Source organism: Bombus vosnesenskii, unplaced genomic scaffold, assembly GCF_011952255.1.
Source record: "Bombus vosnesenskii isolate JDL3184/JDL3185 unplaced genomic scaffold, Bvos_JDL3184-5_v1.1 scf7180000013272, whole genome shotgun sequence".
Taxonomy (NCBI): Eukaryota; Metazoa; Arthropoda; class Insecta; order Hymenoptera; family Apidae; genus Bombus; species Bombus vosnesenskii.
In genome coordinates, this window is record NW_022882930.1 from 2,740,338 (window position 1) to 2,757,241 (window position 16,904).

A 16,904-nucleotide genomic window follows, 5' to 3' on the forward strand; every position below is an offset into this window, starting at 1 on the left:
ACTACATTTATTATATTTAATATAAATAATACTAAATATATTTTAACTTAAAAATTTTATTTATATATAATATATAGTACTCTATAGTAGAATAGATTTAGATATTTAAGAAGAGAAAGAGAGGGAAAAATGATATTTTGCTTGCAGTTTACTGTTTTAGATAAATTGAATTCGTACAAAACAATTGTATTTGACCATAAATCATTAAAATAATAGATCTACAATTTTTCATTTGGAAATTTATTTTTAATTGAATAAGTACTTGCGGGAATTAGTTATTTCTTGTAGCCCTCTAATGGCGAATATCAGAAATATGGTTTAAACATACGTTTAAACTTTATATATTGATAGTCTTCATTAGTGTTTTTTTATAGTTGCAAATTACAGCTGATTGGTGTTTGGCATTCTGGCACCCCATCTCTCTTTACACGGTGCATCTCACTGACATTTCTCTGCTCAGATTTGCTTTTGATATGCCTACTAATACTTATTACAACTCTTTCTGGATATATCCTAGTGTTTTCTTTTGGTTCGTAAAATAAAATGTCGAAAATGAACTCCAAAGATAAAGATAATAAAACATTACATGATAAATTGAAACAATTCTTCCGCATTAACAAAGGTGATTTTATAAAGATTCAATTTTTATAATTAATGATTACATTGTATTATTGATATATTTTGATATCAAATAATGAGACACGCTTTTAATGATAATAAGCTTTTATCTTGTCCTAAGTAAAATAATTCTGTAATTATAATTTATAAATTATAATTGACGATTGCAGTTTATATATTATTTACAGAATGGCATTCGTATATATTATTTGTAAACAAATCAATAATAAATTTATTTTTAGGTAATTATAAAAGTCGTGAAGATGTTACATTAACTCATGATCTTGAGAAAGAAATTAGTCCTGAAAGTCCTGTGCATCATCGTACAAAAGTAATTAAAGATTTGTGTGATGCAGTTCTTAATCAACAATGGGAAGATGTAGGTAGATTGTTTATGATAATAAATTTATACTAATATGTATAACATTATCTATTAAATAATATTTCATAGTAATATGTTTAAAAATATTATTGATTTCTATTTTTTCATTAGAAAGCAGCTGAAAGATTATGGTATTTGGTACAAGATCTTCTGGAAAAGGATGTGCCTCGTGAGCACAGACATGTGACATTAAACTTTCTGCGATGTCTTGTTCAAGGTCAATATTCTAAATTATCTTCTCTTATGAGAGTGAAGTTCTTTATGGTTGTTAAGGAACACAATATTCCTGAAGATATTGGACCTAGGTAACTATTAAAATACAATAATTAGAAATTGTTTTATTTTATGAATATTTTAGCTAAGTTGAGGATTATTATGTAGATTGGACCTTTTACAAAGCTTAACAGAAAATGGAAAAGATATATTGCACCTAGAGGAGAGAATGGGACCTTTCTTATTAGATTGGATGCCTGTTGTAACAGCAGGAGATGGAAAAAGGGGGGCTGAGTTTTTATCGCTTCTTGTTAATGTCATAAAATTTAACTCAGCATATATTGATGAAGATATTATATCAGGCCTTGTTCAGTAAATATTTTATAATTTAATATAAGTAAATCAACAATTATGGTAGACATTATAAAATAAATACTTCATATTTTATATTCTTAGGTATATTTGCCATCTATGTTATTATAGCAATAGCAGTGAAGTTGTTTCTGGATGCTTAGAAGCTTTGGATGCGATTGTTTGTTACAGTAATTTACAATCTGATTCATTACAAACTTTTATCATAGCATTATGTGGAAGTGTTAATGTTGAAACATACTGTCAAATAAGTTGGAAGGTACATCACAAAATTTTATGAAGTCTAAATAATATTAATTTAAATTAAAATTATAATTTAGAAATACTTCAATCTCAAATATGTATGACTTTTTGTAGATAATGCGTAACTTATTAGGTACACATATGGGTCATTCTGCACTATATACGATGTGTCGTTTGCTACAAGATACAAATTTTCAGAGAGATGTTCGTTTACTTAGAGGTGCAGTATTTTATGTAAATATGGGTCTTTGGGGGACTCATAGAATTCCAAAACTAGAATGTACTCCTACATCAGTTTTACCTTCATTTTATCAAGTAAGTAATAAAAATCTAGTATAATCTTTATATGTTTTCATGTAATTCACTGTTTATTGCTTTGTTATTTTATAAGGCTTTAAAATGTAATCATCCAATTGTTATGTATGAAGTCACATTATCAATTCAAAGATTAGTAAATAAATATGGTGCTGAGTTATGGGACCCTACATGGAGTATTATTCTTGATATTATTGAAGAAGTTATTTCTCATACAGGTAAAATTTAAAACTGTAAAATTCGATGTAAATATTAGGTTTTTATTAATAATGTATTCTGTTCTTAGAAACTAGTAATCAGCCTGCAACCAGACAAGTTTCAGTGAGTTTACATGAAACAATAAATAGCATTGAAAATTTATTGGATAGTAACTATTATAATGGTTGTATTCAACGATTTTATGATCTCGTTGAACGATGTAGTGATGCAAGACCTGTAATTATTATATTTTTAATGCAAATATAACACTAAATATTTTTTCTGTGCCAAAATATAAAATTATTTTTTTTTAGGAAGGTTCCATTTTGAAATTAATCGAATATCGAGCACGTACTATAGGAGCTACACATCATCTATGGCAATCCAGATTAGCAAATTTGATGGAGCGTTATTATAAAATTGAAACGCGTACTAATGTTAGAATGAAAGTTCTTGATGTTTTAACAAACGTCGTTCAAGTTAATAGGTATATAAAATGACATTTTGTAAAAATTAAATAAATTTTGTAATTGTCGTTTCTTTCAATAGATCTAGATATGAAGATGAATTAATTGAGCGAATAATTGTGCCATATTTTCAACATGTCGATATGGATGCGGATATTACAATTCGTAATGGTGTTGCACATTTACTTGTTGACCTTTGTCTTGAGTGTGATACAAAAAGATGTTTAGAACTTTTAGATATACTGGAGAAGGTATATAATTTTTTAGATATTTATTTACATAAAACATTATTTTTAATATAACATATTCAAATCAAAAATGTATGTTAAGGTAATCAACAAACCATTCGCTTCTGACACTCCAGTTACGAAAGATGTCGATATTAAAGATGTAAAGACTGCAATTGTTGGTGTGATAAAAATATTAACATCAAAAATTTATTATTTACCATCAAGTCATGCCATACGTGCTTACAAAGTTTTAGTCAATCATCTGGAGCAACATTACAAAGAACCAACCGTCTTCCATGACATTTCTACCATTCGATACTTGGTAATAAACATAAATGATGTAAATGATGTAATAAATACAAAATATTTTAATCTCTAACTTTTTAGTGGTAATACGTTAACATTTTAGTGTATCTTATATTTTAGTGTACCTTATTATAAAATTATTATGCATTTTAGATTTTTGAATGTTTTTTAAAAATTAGAGCGAATACGCTTTATCATCTTGGATTTCCGGATGCTCAAAATGCATCCGTGATAAAGTTCAGCCCATATCTAGTTTTAGAACATGCAACAACTGAACGAATGAATAGTGGAGGAGGTGGCAGTAGTCCTCCACCAGTTAGTCCAGCTCCATTACAGCATTTATCTTGTCAAATTACTCATATGTCATTGGCACATGCATGTAAAGCGGTTATTTCCTGTATTAAATCAGAAAAAGGTTTATATTATACATATTTTCAATTATTATATAATTATTTATTTATGAAAGTTGGGAGTTGAATTTAAAATTTATTGGCTTTACAGATTGGAAGGTTTTGCAACTTGTACTAAAAGAATTGCCTCAAGTAATGCAAAATAGAGCATTAATATTATCACGACATACAAACGATATTGACTTCTTTGCAACTGCACTTTGTTCCATGGTACATTATCTTATTTTCTTCCTTAAACATTCCAACAAATTTATTTTGATATATTTTTATAGGTCAGTGATAAAAGTTTGAGACTTCCAGAGTCTCTCTACAATGTTCCTCCAAAATTTACTCTTTCAGAGTTTCGCGTTCATGTTTTTCCAGTATTAGCATCATTAGCTTCATATCATGCACATCTGGAACCTAATTTGCAACAGCGTTTGATAAAGTGTTTAGAAGTAAGAAAATAAAATTCAATTCTTAAAATTAATACACTGATGCAATGTTTGTAGCTAGCTAAAATTTTTAAATATTGTCACTTTTTAGGTTGGATTAACAGCAAAGTGTGCAAGTCAGTGTGTTACTAGTCTTACAACTTGTATTTTAGAAATGCGTGATGCAATGAACAAACTTCTATCTGAAGTACTTTTAAATTTATCAAAAATTTCAGCAACAGTACATATAGCTATACCAATTTTGGAATTTCTGTCTAGTAAGTATTAAAAACTTTAACAACCAATAAGTTTAATCGTGAGATACATATGTATTTATATATCTTTTCCTTGCAGCTCTTACTAGGCTTCCAAAAGTTTTTGCAAGTTTTATTGGAGATCAATACATGTCTGTCTTTGCAATTTTATTACCATATACAAATCCCTTCAAATATGATCATTATACAGTATCCTTAGCACATCATGTAATTGCTGTATGGTTTTTGAAATGTCGACTACCATTTCGTAGAGATTTTGTTAGATTTATTACTACAGTATGTACATTATTAACATGCTATTATTAGTCTATTGTTAGCTATTGTTCTTAATAATGAAACTGACTTTTTTTTAATATACAGGGTTTGAAGGCAAATGTAATAGTTCCCTTTGAAGAGGGACATTTAATGAAATCGGATTTTAACTTCATAAATGAAGATTCTTCAAATAGAAAACGTAGTTCAAGCTTAACAGAGCAGGTATAAAAATTAATAAAACTATATTCGTTTATTATCGTTTTTTAATCCATTATTTACTGTTATATTTTTATTTATAGGGTAGTAGGGGCAGGAGAGAGAGACCTATAATGGCTAATCGTATGATAGGAGACAATAAGGTTTCAGATTTAAAGCCTCCAATTGATGAGGCTTTAATGACTTTTCATGTGGAGCTTACTGAAACTTGTATTGATCTTATGGCTCGGTATACATTTTCAACTTATTCAGCTCGACCTAAAAGGTAAATTTATAAATTTTCATGTTTTATTAATTATGAAATATATATATGTCGGAGATGAAAGGACATCGAAGCCTCCCCTTTGGAACTTCGAGATAATCCCCTAACACCGTAATCTAGATTCTATCATAGGCGTAATTAAACAATTGTCGTCTTTCGATCCGATTGTATTTGTTCGAGATTTGTGATAATGAGCTTGGGCTCGAGGCGACAGCTAGTCGCCGAACGTAACCGCGGTCACGGGATGAACGCTTTGTCTAACAAAGGTACGGAATAATTCTATAGCTCTCCTTAAAAGAAATATGTATAGCGGCACGCGACAGTAAACATTCCAACGGTTTTTGTTCCATGGCTCGCCACACGCAGATCCTATTCTTCGAGTATGATGGTTACTAGATGCCGACGCGTCTCCACAGTACGTGATCAGCTAGCCCGAGGGCCGTTATAGACACTAAGATCTAGTTACCTGAAGTCCTTCAAACAGACAAACAGTCTTTGTCCCAACTACGGGAAGATAGGGGAGATCTATTTTTTTCAACGAACGACGTCTCCCACTAGCAACTTTCCCTCGAGAGCGGCTAGCATCTTTTTCTAACTACCGATACGGAGATTGACCAATTAGCAGCAACGTCAATTTCCCTTATTTTCCGAACAAAGGCTATCCCCGACGAATCCGATGATCTCGTGTCCTTAGACACACCTCATCATAGTTTTCCTCTGTGGCATCGTCGGAACGGAAAATCATTCTTTCTTGCGGTCCCATTGACGAATAGAGTAACACCTTACGATCAGTGAATATTACGCGTCCGATTTAGATTTTGTGAGCACGTTCATCTCTCATCCCGTCGACTGCGGATTCGTTATTGAACCTAGGATCATTGTCATTAGTTTCTCGAGTATCTAATTACCACGGTTACTTGTCCAGTTCTATGACAATCATATTTGCACTAGTCAATGTCTTCTCTGTTGCATAACGACAACGTGTAATCCAAACGAAGATTCGTTTCACGCCCCTAACCCTAATTCTAATGTTACACCCGACATATATATATATATATATATTTCATAATTAATATATATATATAAATAAGTATAACTTATCTTTATTAGACTAGCAGCTGCCGATTTTCTACTTAAAGAGGGCCAATCAATGACATGGCTACTTGGTAACAAACTTATTACAGTAACAACAAGTGGTTGTAGCAATAAAGCAATGCGAAATGGACTTTGTGATAATTGTTGGGTTGTATGTAAACCTGGTCCTCAATCTCCTGAACATTCGAAAACATCTCAATCAACTTTAAGACGAGCATCGAGTACAGAGGTATTGTTAATATGCATTATTGATATTATTTACATAATTATTTTGCTATTAGTTACAAATTGTTCTAAAATATAAAATGATAATATATAATAGACAGCAAAAGAGGACAAATTGTCTAGGCAGTCCTCTGGAGGTCATGGGAGCTCTACTGCAAACACAGCTGCAAATTCCCCAACAGAAGAATCAAAGAAAGCATCGGAAGATTTAGATTTAACAAAAAAAGACCATTCTTCAGAAAAAATGGAAAAAGATCAAGCAGAATCATCAAAATTAGAACAAATACTTAATAGTGAGAAACAAGAAGAACATGTGCTCTGTGCTTGTTGGTGTCAGGGTTGGGCTGAGATATATGTACGTAGACCTACAGGTGATATGTCTTGGATAATGAGGATTCAGAACTCTATGCAATTTGAAACAAATGTAGACTTTCCTGTGTATGATATAATGGCTTTATATAGGCCAAATCAAGATTTGTTGCAAAAGCAGCAAGAATCTACATCAGAGTGTTCTGGAGATGAAGCAGAGGTAGTTTCAAAATATATTATTTAAAAATTATGTAAAAAGATGTACAATTCTTTCTCTCTTTCTATAGGACACTGCAGATAAAAGTATGGATCAAATACGATGTGATCATAATATTATGAAATCTGTGATATCTTCTGTATCATCAGGTCCAATCGCAATACCTGGTTCACCAGCTCGACCGAGTCCTTCAAGGCAAAGTTCACGCGATAGTTTAGAGAGTTTAGAGGATGGTGAAGATGGTATGATTAAACCTTATTATACTTTAATTGTCGTAATAAACAAATAATAAAATGGGTATATTAAAAAGTAAAAATTATTGGTAGATTTACGTCGTTCTCGAAATCCCGTACGCAGATCAAATTCTAGTCCTGAAATGAGTGCTAATTGGAAGAATCCATTCTTGAATAAAGAAAAACTAAGCAATTTGCAACAAGTAGACCGAGATCTTTTATCTACAGATATAGAAGTCAAACTTGATGCAGAACTAAAAAAACCTGCAAAAACTACATATGCAAAAGATATGAGGTATTATTTGTTTAACAAATAATAGTGTATTCTATTATTTTAATAGATTTTAATAATAACTTCATTAGCTTTGTAAATATAATAATAAAGATATATTTATGCAGAGTTAGTTGTGAAGCTATACCAGAAGAGATGTTTGGCATGGGTACAACACCTCCATCAGAAAATGCATCAGATCATCCAACTGCATTACGATCTCAACGTTCTTATCCAGGTGCAACACAAGTCACTCAAATTATTACGACTACCAGCAATACTGTTCCTCCATCACCTACTACCATACAGGTATAGTATTATTTTTTTAGCCTCTCGGGCATGAAAAGCCACTTCCAGTTTATGTATTCAAGTAAATAAAGTTTGCAATATGTCTTAATTACAAAAACCTTTCGTCTATTTTTACAGGTTCAAGGAAACTTTTTGGGAGTACAGGGACGCACAACACAAATTCAGTCATCTGTTGCAAAGCCTCCACAATCACCTACACAAATTTATCCTCGTTTATCTAGTCTTGACTCTGGTCAAAAACAAATGCCATTAGGATCAGATAGTAAACCACCTATTGGACGCAATCATTTAGCTGATAAGGTATTGTTGATTATATTTATTCTTAAATACTCTGTTTTAAAAGGAAAATACATATACACACATCTGTTTGTAGCAAAAGGATGAGAAACCTGATCCTTCTATGTTACCTCCTTTGCCATTACCTTTTCGTGATAGAGGTCATACAATTTCTGTAATGAGCCCCGTAAAAAAGTCCCGTGGAGAATGGGATAATATTCGTAGAGGAAACTCGCCACGAGTAAAAGAAACACCTAAAACTAGTATCAATCCGAGGTAATGATACAATACTTTTAAATACAAATATTCGGTAATTATCTTTGTGTTCTAATGTAAAATTTATATTTAAATTATAAATTACAGTTTTGTGTTTTTGCAACTGTATCATACAGCACATTTTGGTTCGCCTTCAGAAAAACCTTTATTGGTTCCACAGACAACGGCTGTACAAAGAGCAGTAACAAATTTAGATAGAATACAACCATATGAAACCCATAAAATTGGGGTTCTTTATGTTGGTCCAGGGCAAGCTTCTAATGAAACTGAAATTTTAGCTAATCAACATGGATCACTTCGATATACAGAATTTTTACAACGATTAGGAACGTTAGTCCGATTGAAGGACGTTGATGAAAGTGTGTTTTTGGGAGGTTTAGATCGTAATGGTGAAAACGGAAACTTTGCATATATTTGGCAAGACGATGTTACACAGGTTGAAATAAATTTCTATAATTTTTGTTATTTTATATTTTTGATAATGTAATTTTATATAATTTTATCAGGTGGCATTTCATGTTGCTACGTTGATGCCAACAAAATTAAGTGATCCGAAATGTACATCTAAAAAACAACATATTGGAAATAATTATGTTACTGTTGTTTATAATGAATCTGGAGAACCATATAATATACAAACTGTAAAGGTATGTTTTATTATAGTATCTCATTGTAAAGTATGATATGTACTAATATTTGTGTTGCTTTCTTAGGGACAGTTCAATTATGCATGTGTTGTAATTCAGCCCCTAGATCATGGTACTAATCAAGTTACAGTTCAAGTAAAAGAAGAATTAGTTAAACATATTCGACACAGTGAACCAAAAATTATTTCTGACCAAAATTTAGCTATTTTATCTCGACAATTAGCTCTTCATGCCAATGTAAGTTTTATAAAAAAATATACTAATTGTAATTATATTGTACTATTCGTATACTATTCAATGTCTTTCCAATATATAAAAAAAATTAAATCAACATTAGTTTAATACCGTATTTGTTTTATTATAGCTTTCTCTTAAATTATATTACAATGAAATTTATAGTTTCTCTTCTCTGTCCTAGCTTGCTTCAATGGTTTCATCATCATTGGAACAAAATAGTCACAATCCATATGCTTCTAACTGGTTAGAACGTTTACGACATATTAAACGACTTAGGAATCGTGTGTTGCAAGAAACAAACAATAATCCAGATAGAACAACTGATGATTTATCACCAAGATCGAACAAACGTATTTATATGGATGATTTTACTGAGTATACAACATGATTTGATTTTAATAAAGGAGTTATTTAATAATTGTAATTAATATGATTCATGTTTGTTAATGCGATAATTAAGTATTCTTTCTGTAAACTACAAAGAAGATAATTATTCTAAGTACAAATATTTCTCATATTTTATATTCAAATTTCAGTTAATTCATTAATATAAATTTTTAATTTTGTGATAAATAAAAGAACGAGTATGTAATATTCTAATATAATTATGTATTGTTATTTTAATATTCAATATAAAATAATATTATCTATTTAATGTATTTCGTTCTTCAAGATTATAAATAAATTCGACAAAATCGGTTTCAAACAAATCGTTAGGAAAAATTCACAATTTTAGAAAATACATTTATATTAGTAAAAATGAATTTTATATTTAAAAATAATAAAAATATCCGCTTGATATTATGAATATTTATTTCATATTGATTGGTAGAAATTTTCCGTAGAGGTTATATTTTATTTTGTAAGTTGGTAATACAAATAGCGCTTAAACCACGATCATATAAACAGAGCTCTCGATATCCATACACTATACCCCAAGCCTAGGGAATATTCTAAAATTGAATCATGAAAAATTAACATGGAAGACAGGAAGGTTCTCGTTCTATGCATGCGTGAGGTGCCATAAATGTCTCAAATAGGGACAGAGATACTCTACTCATCTCTGTCTATCTCGCAGAACGAGAACTTTGTTGTCTTCCATGTTGACTTTTCACAACTCAAAAGAGGGGTGGTTTTCCCTAGCGAGTGTCTAGATATGATCGTAGTTCAGACTCTAGACCTGTTTATATGACCGTCGCAGCTTAACTATAAAGAAGTTCACGTGAGAACTACATACAAAATCGTTGACAGATATAAGCGCCTCTGCCCACATAATTAAGAAACTCACGGGTCGATTTTCCGTACATCAACATCCTTATAGTACTGTCAGTCTCGTTTGGTCCTGTCAGCTGGTGAAGAAGGGGAGACTAGAACGATAAAAATGGTAAATGTATTTTCAATTATTGAAACTACAATTATTTGGACATATGTTTTTTTTATATTGATAGTTTATTGACTTTTTAGTCGTTCGCTGAGAAAATATCGTCGATTATGCAAAGACCAGGACAGGACCCTGTTGCCAAGGACGATGTACCTTGGTGGATGAAGTATGCTGGACGAGGACTCGGCACCGTGGGTAGTATAAGTATGTTTTGTAACATAACATGTATTGTGAGATATACATCATTATGGAATTAACTTACTGTCATTACTTTCTTTTACAGTAAACTTCTTATATTTTTTAGAATTTACATAAAAATGTATATAATAATTCATGTTTTATATAGACATATACAGTATTAACATACAATATGCATTTATGGTTTGTGATTTTTCTATATTTACAACTAATTATATAGAACTTAAACATCTTAAATCATCTATTGTTATCACTATAAACATTTTTATTACTTATCTTTATATTATGGACACAATAGCTATTTATGATTTTTGTGAATTTGTTATAGTTGCAATTATTCTTGGAGGATGGAATTGTTTATCAATTCTGATGGGTTCGGTAGATTGCCTAATAAGTGGTATGTGGCAAATGGTGGCTGGTTTTATAGTTGCAACAATAGAAGCACCATGTTGCTGTCTATTTATTGATTATGTACAAAACTTAAGTGATTGGGTGGAAAAGAGACCATATTGGAATAGAGCAGCTGGATATTGTATGTAAGTTTAAATTATATTTTTAATGAAATATTTAAGTTATAAATCTATATTTTTTTCTATAGTGATGTGCATAGATAATTAAATGAGAATGCATCGTAATAGAGAAAATTTTTAACCGAGTTTCTTTTATGGCTGGGAGATATAAAATTAACTATGTTATTGTTATATTGTTTTTCTTTCCTTTAATATTAATTTATATTGCTACTGTTTAGACATAATGTATTGTTTTACTTTTAGAATGGCAATTCCTTCAGTCCTCCTTTGTTTTGGAATGAGTAGCTTATTTGGCAGTGGTCTAATATTTGCGACAGGTGTAATATATGGACTAATGTCACTTGGGCGAAAGTAAGTTACATCTGTTTAATTTATTATTTTAGGAGATATATCATTCATATTAAAATTACATATATCATACAGATATACTTGTATAGGTATAAACAATTTATATTAATAAGTATATTGCTTTGTTTCAATTCTAAAAAATTAGTATAATTTCTTATACGATTATTTTATTCAGTTAAGGAAATAAATTGTATGGTGTGTTGTTATCATGTGTGCACATGTTATTTGCTTGTGGGTGGAAGACTAATTTTGTTACATTATCTCATATTTGTTTATATTTATGTTTGAATTTGTTGCTATGGTTTTTGGGTACTTTTTATAATACATAAATTAACTAACATAATTTCCATTTCATATTATGAAGTTCCATAAAGTATATATCATTCATACAAAGCAACACAAAATGTATCATTTTCCTTTTATTTAACATACGTTACAAGCTATGTACTATTAAAATATAATAGTAAAGTATATAATATTTGTCATATGTAATACTTAATTTTTCGTTACTAATACACTAATCATAACAGAGGAACCAGGCCCGACCCAGCAGGAATGACGTCGGGTGTGAGTTCCCCACAGGGTACTGTACCTCCTACTACAGATCACCATACAACTCTCGTGGAAGATCCTGATGTCTGGAGGCCTACATAAATCATCAAACATTCATTGCACCACTTCTCTAACCAGGCAATAATAAATAAAATTTAATGTCATTTTTACACTTGTAGTTTTCTAGATACCACATTTTTAGATACCACATTACATTTTTAGATTTATGGCTAGATTTTAATGTTATAATTATGATTAATATATTTGACAATATGAGTTTAATTTATCTAATACATTACAATGAAATTGTCATTTCTGTGTGCAATGGTTTTTTCGCTAATTTATTTGAAAAAATTGAATTATTTGATTTAATAATACATATATTATTTGTATTCTATGTAAGTTAAAACTCATAAATTAATTATGCTGCAATGAAAGGCTTATATGTGTGTATGCTTAAGCTTAAGAATATTAGTTCATAATTTTAAACAATTATTTACCTATACACAAACGTTCTTTTAATACTACGAAAATAACACACATAGCTTTGGAAAATACATATTTAGCTTTGGATTTCTTGCATTGGAAACACATGTTTGCTTTGTTCTTATATTTTTGAGATATAGTGTATCACTTATATTAATGAGTTGCATGATATTGCTAGCTTCTTTTACCTATAATTTTATATACATTTGGATTTCAGCACATTATTTTCAATTTTAAATACCATCCCTTAATACTTCTTTGTTAAATACTATTATTTATGAATAGTATAGGTTCTTTTTAGATATAGTTATAAAATGTTTAAAATAATATTGAAATTTTTGCTATAACGTAACATTTTATATTATTAAAGCGTCTTTATAGGTATGTGTTCTATAATACAAAATTTATATTTTGTATATACATATAACGACAGTAATAAATAATAATTAAATAAATAAATAAATTAATAATTTATGAATTTTTAGGGCACCACTTCGTGAAATGAGATCAGCAGCGACGAATATCGAGGTTCCTTCATCGAGTATGCAAGCTACACTTGTTGAAAATGCTCAACCAATGAGTTTTACCAATAGACCAGATAGTAATGTTTAAATTCACAACATTAATTGGCAAAAGAATTCATTTTCTGGTATGAATGGTGATGAATGTTGACTTGGTAAAATATTCAATAATTGAGCCTATGAATATGCATTGTTTGAAGCACTTATTATTTAGTCCTACTAATATTCTAATATTTTATCATCTTCAATTTATGATACTGTAAATTGCTTATATTATTTGTGCTGACATATAGGTGAAGTAGTTAGGTCATTTTTTCCTTTTCATACATAATTTTTAATTTAGTTTCAGTTGTGGACTTCGATATCAATAGAGCATTAGTGATATTAACACATTATTTACTAAACCATTATTATATATATAAAAGTTACATTATTTCAGTTTTTTATTTGAAATAATGCCAAAGTTAAAGACTGCTATAGAAATTATATTCTGTTAGTATTCATAGGCTTGATTTCTTGTGCTCCTACTTGTCTATTGTGTGTCATAATGTTCATAAAGAATGAAATTGGTGAGGAAAAAATAATTTTACGTTAGTTGATTTTGGATGTAGTTATCTATTTAAATTTTACATTTTAAATTGATGAAGTGTAATATTTTGAACTAAAATAACACTTCCAAAATCAAAATATCCTAAGACTTTAAGACGAATCATTCATAAGTTATAGAAGGTGGACGAGTCATAACTAGCTTTATTTTCATTTATTCATGTATTGTATACATATATATGTGGGATAAGTTATATAGTTAGAACAATCCTCCATTTGTTTATTATTTAGGATAAAAAATTAATCTATAAATTATGAATTGATCTAAATCCAATAATATTGCACTTCATTTTTTTTAGAAAAACAGCATTATATATATATTTTATATGAGTCAATCTTTTGTGAATGAAATTTGCAATATTTTGCAAAAAGATTATTTTGGATAGATTTTTCTTCAAAATTGATATTTGATGGATGCAAGAATTAATTTATATAAAAAATTAAATATATATGTAATTTAAAAAGAGAGACATTGTTCGACTTCGGTGTATTATTACATTTAACATGAAAAAGAGGAAACAAAAAGATAGATTATGTAACTTTTCTTTTTATTATTTTATCCTACCTTGAATAAAGAAAATATATATGGAAATATAAGTATATGGATTACTTCGTTTATTTTTTCTGCGAAATTACTTGTACATATACATGTATACATACATACATTTGAATTTACTTCGTAATCGTTTCATTCGATATTTATATTTATATATATGGTATCTACTCCCATATGATATTCTTGATTCCAAAACTTCCAAACATAATTTTTTGTACCTTCTATATTTTTGTAGCTAAATCTGAATGATATATGGCAGAGACTATTACTGATCTACTAGTATATTTTAGTGTGTATAATGTAGTTTTTGTTCAAAATTACAAAATTGTAAATATATAATATTCTGATTATTTCGATAATGTTTATATCAGATTTTACTCTATTCAAAATTGTTTTAATCAGAATCAGACGTATCAATGACTTCCTCATTTTTATAGACATTTTGAACTTCTTTCCCTCTTCAATCCATATCATGTATTTTTAATCGAATAAGCATTTATTTCTTAATCGAAACTGTCAAATTACTCGACCATTATCTCTCCCTACATTCCCATTTTTTAATTAATTTATTTATTAAATATACAAGACTCTAGAAATATTTAACCAGGTACCGATTTTTTAAATCTTTGATGATTTTAGTGTTGCGTTTGCCAAATAAATTCAGTTTAAATCCACTTCTAGACGTATGTAAATTATTGTATTTATATAGTGCGTATTATAAAGTTATTGTTTATTGTGATTTTCGTGTAGCATTTTATTGTGATTGTTTATAATTAAGTACACTTTTAGTAATTTATGTTCATATATGATAAATAATATACTATATCATACGCAATGTTAATTAGCATGCATTAAAAGAAATAGGAGCATATTATGTAACTTGATTATATCACATGTAGTTTCTGTACTCAATCTGAATCGAATATTTCCGATTTTCATATTTTATCATTTATGATTTATTTTCAGATTACAAAATGCTTCTTTTAAATTTAAATTACGTATTTTAAAAAATATAATAAAATCAGGGTATACTTACCTTGATAACATCATTAGTGTCAAATATTTTTATGTAATGTTTAATAGGAAAAAAATGATATAAAGGATGTATGATATTAGTGAGAGATTAAATTAGAAGCAAATATTCGGCGCTAACTAATTTTATTTTACTTTCATTGCATAAATTTTGAAGAATATTTAGCGTTTACACAATGAGAGACGATACTTGAGCAAATTCAACATGAAGAAAATAATATAAAAAGGAAAAAAAATGTTAAAATAAATTTTCAAATGAATAATGTATAAAATATACGATAAGTTACACGAGGCATTTTATTGTTGTTACTGGTAGGACAGGAATATATTTATAATAATTTTCTGTCATAAGGAAATGTGTTCAAAAGTATATGTCGCATGCGTATTTGACCAACTATTATTGAGAAGGATTAAACATTTATAGTAACATACATTATTTGCTATATAGGTTAGTGGATTATGAATAAATTTTAAGAATACATACTGTCTTCGAAATATACCAAAATATACATATGTAGATATTCAACTTCCATTAAATAGAAACCCAAACGAAATATTTATAATGCTTAATGCACTATCACGATTTCAAGCCAATATGATATGTATACACGGAAGAAAATAGACTTATTTTAAACATATGTCTATTTAATTAAAAATATCCTGTTATAAATATGTTTAATTTTGGGAGTAGAAATTTATAAATAAAAGGTTCGGATATACACCGCTATGTATGTATTACATTAATAATTACATGAATAAATTAATAAGCTTCGTTACATACATGTATAGTAAAATTGTCAATAAATATTAAAATTACATTAAAAGTATTATATTTGAATAATTTTAACTAAAGTGGTAAAATTTATTATAACTAAACCTTTTAAATTTCATTCTTATAATTCTTTTCTTTCGACAGTACTACTTATGTATTATATTTTACATGATTCTTTTTTTAAAAATCGCGTTGTTTATTTTAGTAAGTAAATTGTAAGTAAATTGTCAACCAATTATAAAGAAGGATTTGATATGACCAATGAAAGTATTCAAAAAATTTCGTGTTATTCGTTCTTTATACATTTTGTTCAAACGTGCGGAAATTCATATTATTTTATAAACGTACGATTAAATAAATTTTTTATTATTCAAGAGATTTAATTGATACAGTGTTTCTTTATGAAATAGATAAATGATGATGTAGAGTAAAATTCGCACTCAATTTAGTTTAGTTAATTTAGTTATGGTACGTGGAATAAATAATACGATAACGATATTGTGTAAAATTTCAGTGCATTTGTTTATTATCTTAATATTTGTCTAAAAAAACATCGATATATATATATATATATAGAAATAATCTAAATAATATAGAACATTATACAACTTTTATATTTTTATACTTTATCGCTGAAAAAAAGACAATGATA

At 28.7% G+C, this 16,904-nt stretch overlaps 2 protein-coding genes across 3 annotated transcripts; both read left to right on the forward strand.

Moving 5' to 3' along the window:
* The first annotated feature begins 543 nt into the window (after nucleotides 1-543).
* LOC117231358 (tuberin) lies at nucleotides 544-9,694 on the forward strand. The gene is made up of 29 exons (XM_033489741.1): nucleotides 544-622; nucleotides 861-997; nucleotides 1,112-1,305; nucleotides 1,382-1,585; nucleotides 1,670-1,844; nucleotides 1,943-2,143; nucleotides 2,220-2,361; nucleotides 2,430-2,578; nucleotides 2,656-2,828; nucleotides 2,891-3,059; nucleotides 3,139-3,360; nucleotides 3,498-3,759; nucleotides 3,846-3,964; nucleotides 4,027-4,191; nucleotides 4,280-4,445; nucleotides 4,522-4,718; nucleotides 4,803-4,919; nucleotides 4,997-5,178; nucleotides 6,286-6,499; nucleotides 6,593-7,024; nucleotides 7,092-7,263; nucleotides 7,348-7,549; nucleotides 7,654-7,834; nucleotides 7,952-8,134; nucleotides 8,208-8,386; nucleotides 8,474-8,822; nucleotides 8,893-9,033; nucleotides 9,100-9,270; nucleotides 9,452-9,694. The coding sequence occupies exons 1-29, from the start codon at nucleotides 544-546 to the stop codon at nucleotides 9,656-9,658; spliced, it is 5,484 nt and encodes a 1,827-aa protein (XP_033345632.1). The 3' UTR covers nucleotides 9,659-9,694.
* A 722-nt stretch (nucleotides 9,695-10,416) lies between these two features.
* On the forward strand, nucleotides 10,417-14,185 carry LOC117231265 (calcium channel flower). Of its 2 annotated transcripts, XM_033489543.1 has the most exons (6): nucleotides 10,419-10,654; nucleotides 10,735-10,855; nucleotides 11,178-11,385; nucleotides 11,623-11,730; nucleotides 12,258-12,417; nucleotides 13,251-13,384. In XM_033489543.1, the coding sequence occupies exons 1-5, from the start codon at nucleotides 10,652-10,654 to the stop codon at nucleotides 12,379-12,381; spliced, it is 564 nt and encodes a 187-aa protein (XP_033345434.1). In that variant the 5' UTR covers nucleotides 10,419-10,651; the 3' UTR covers nucleotides 12,382-12,417; nucleotides 13,251-13,384. The 2 variants fall into 2 exon arrangements, with proteins under 2 accessions (XP_033345433.1, XP_033345434.1); XM_033489542.1 differs by lacking the exon at nucleotides 12,258-12,417 and having other exon boundaries at nucleotides 10,417-10,654; nucleotides 13,251-14,185.
* The last annotated feature ends 2,719 nt before the right edge of the window (nucleotides 14,186-16,904 follow it).

What these genes read in the sequence shown, in the direction of transcription:
- LOC117231358 (XM_033489741.1), top strand. Translation starts at nt 544, where the DNA reads ATGTCGAAAATGAACTCCAAAGATAAAGATAATAAAACATTACATGAT. An exon ending in TATTCAGCTCGACCTAAAAG is followed by an intron (nt 5,179 to 6,285) that starts GTAAATTTATAA and finishes TATCTTTATTAG; the next exon opens with ACTAGCAGCTGCCGATTTTC. An exon ending in TTTAGAGGATGGTGAAGATG is followed by an intron (nt 7,264 to 7,347) that starts GTATGATTAAAC and finishes AATTATTGGTAG; the next exon opens with ATTTACGTCGTTCTCGAAAT.
- LOC117231265 (XM_033489542.1), top strand. An exon ending in CGGCACCGTGGGTAGTATAA is followed by an intron (nt 10,856 to 11,177) that starts GTATGTTTTGTA and finishes AATTTGTTATAG; the next exon opens with TTGCAATTATTCTTGGAGGA. An exon ending in CTAATGTCACTTGGGCGAAA is followed by an intron (nt 11,731 to 13,250) that starts GTAAGTTACATC and finishes ATGAATTTTTAG; the next exon opens with GGCACCACTTCGTGAAATGA.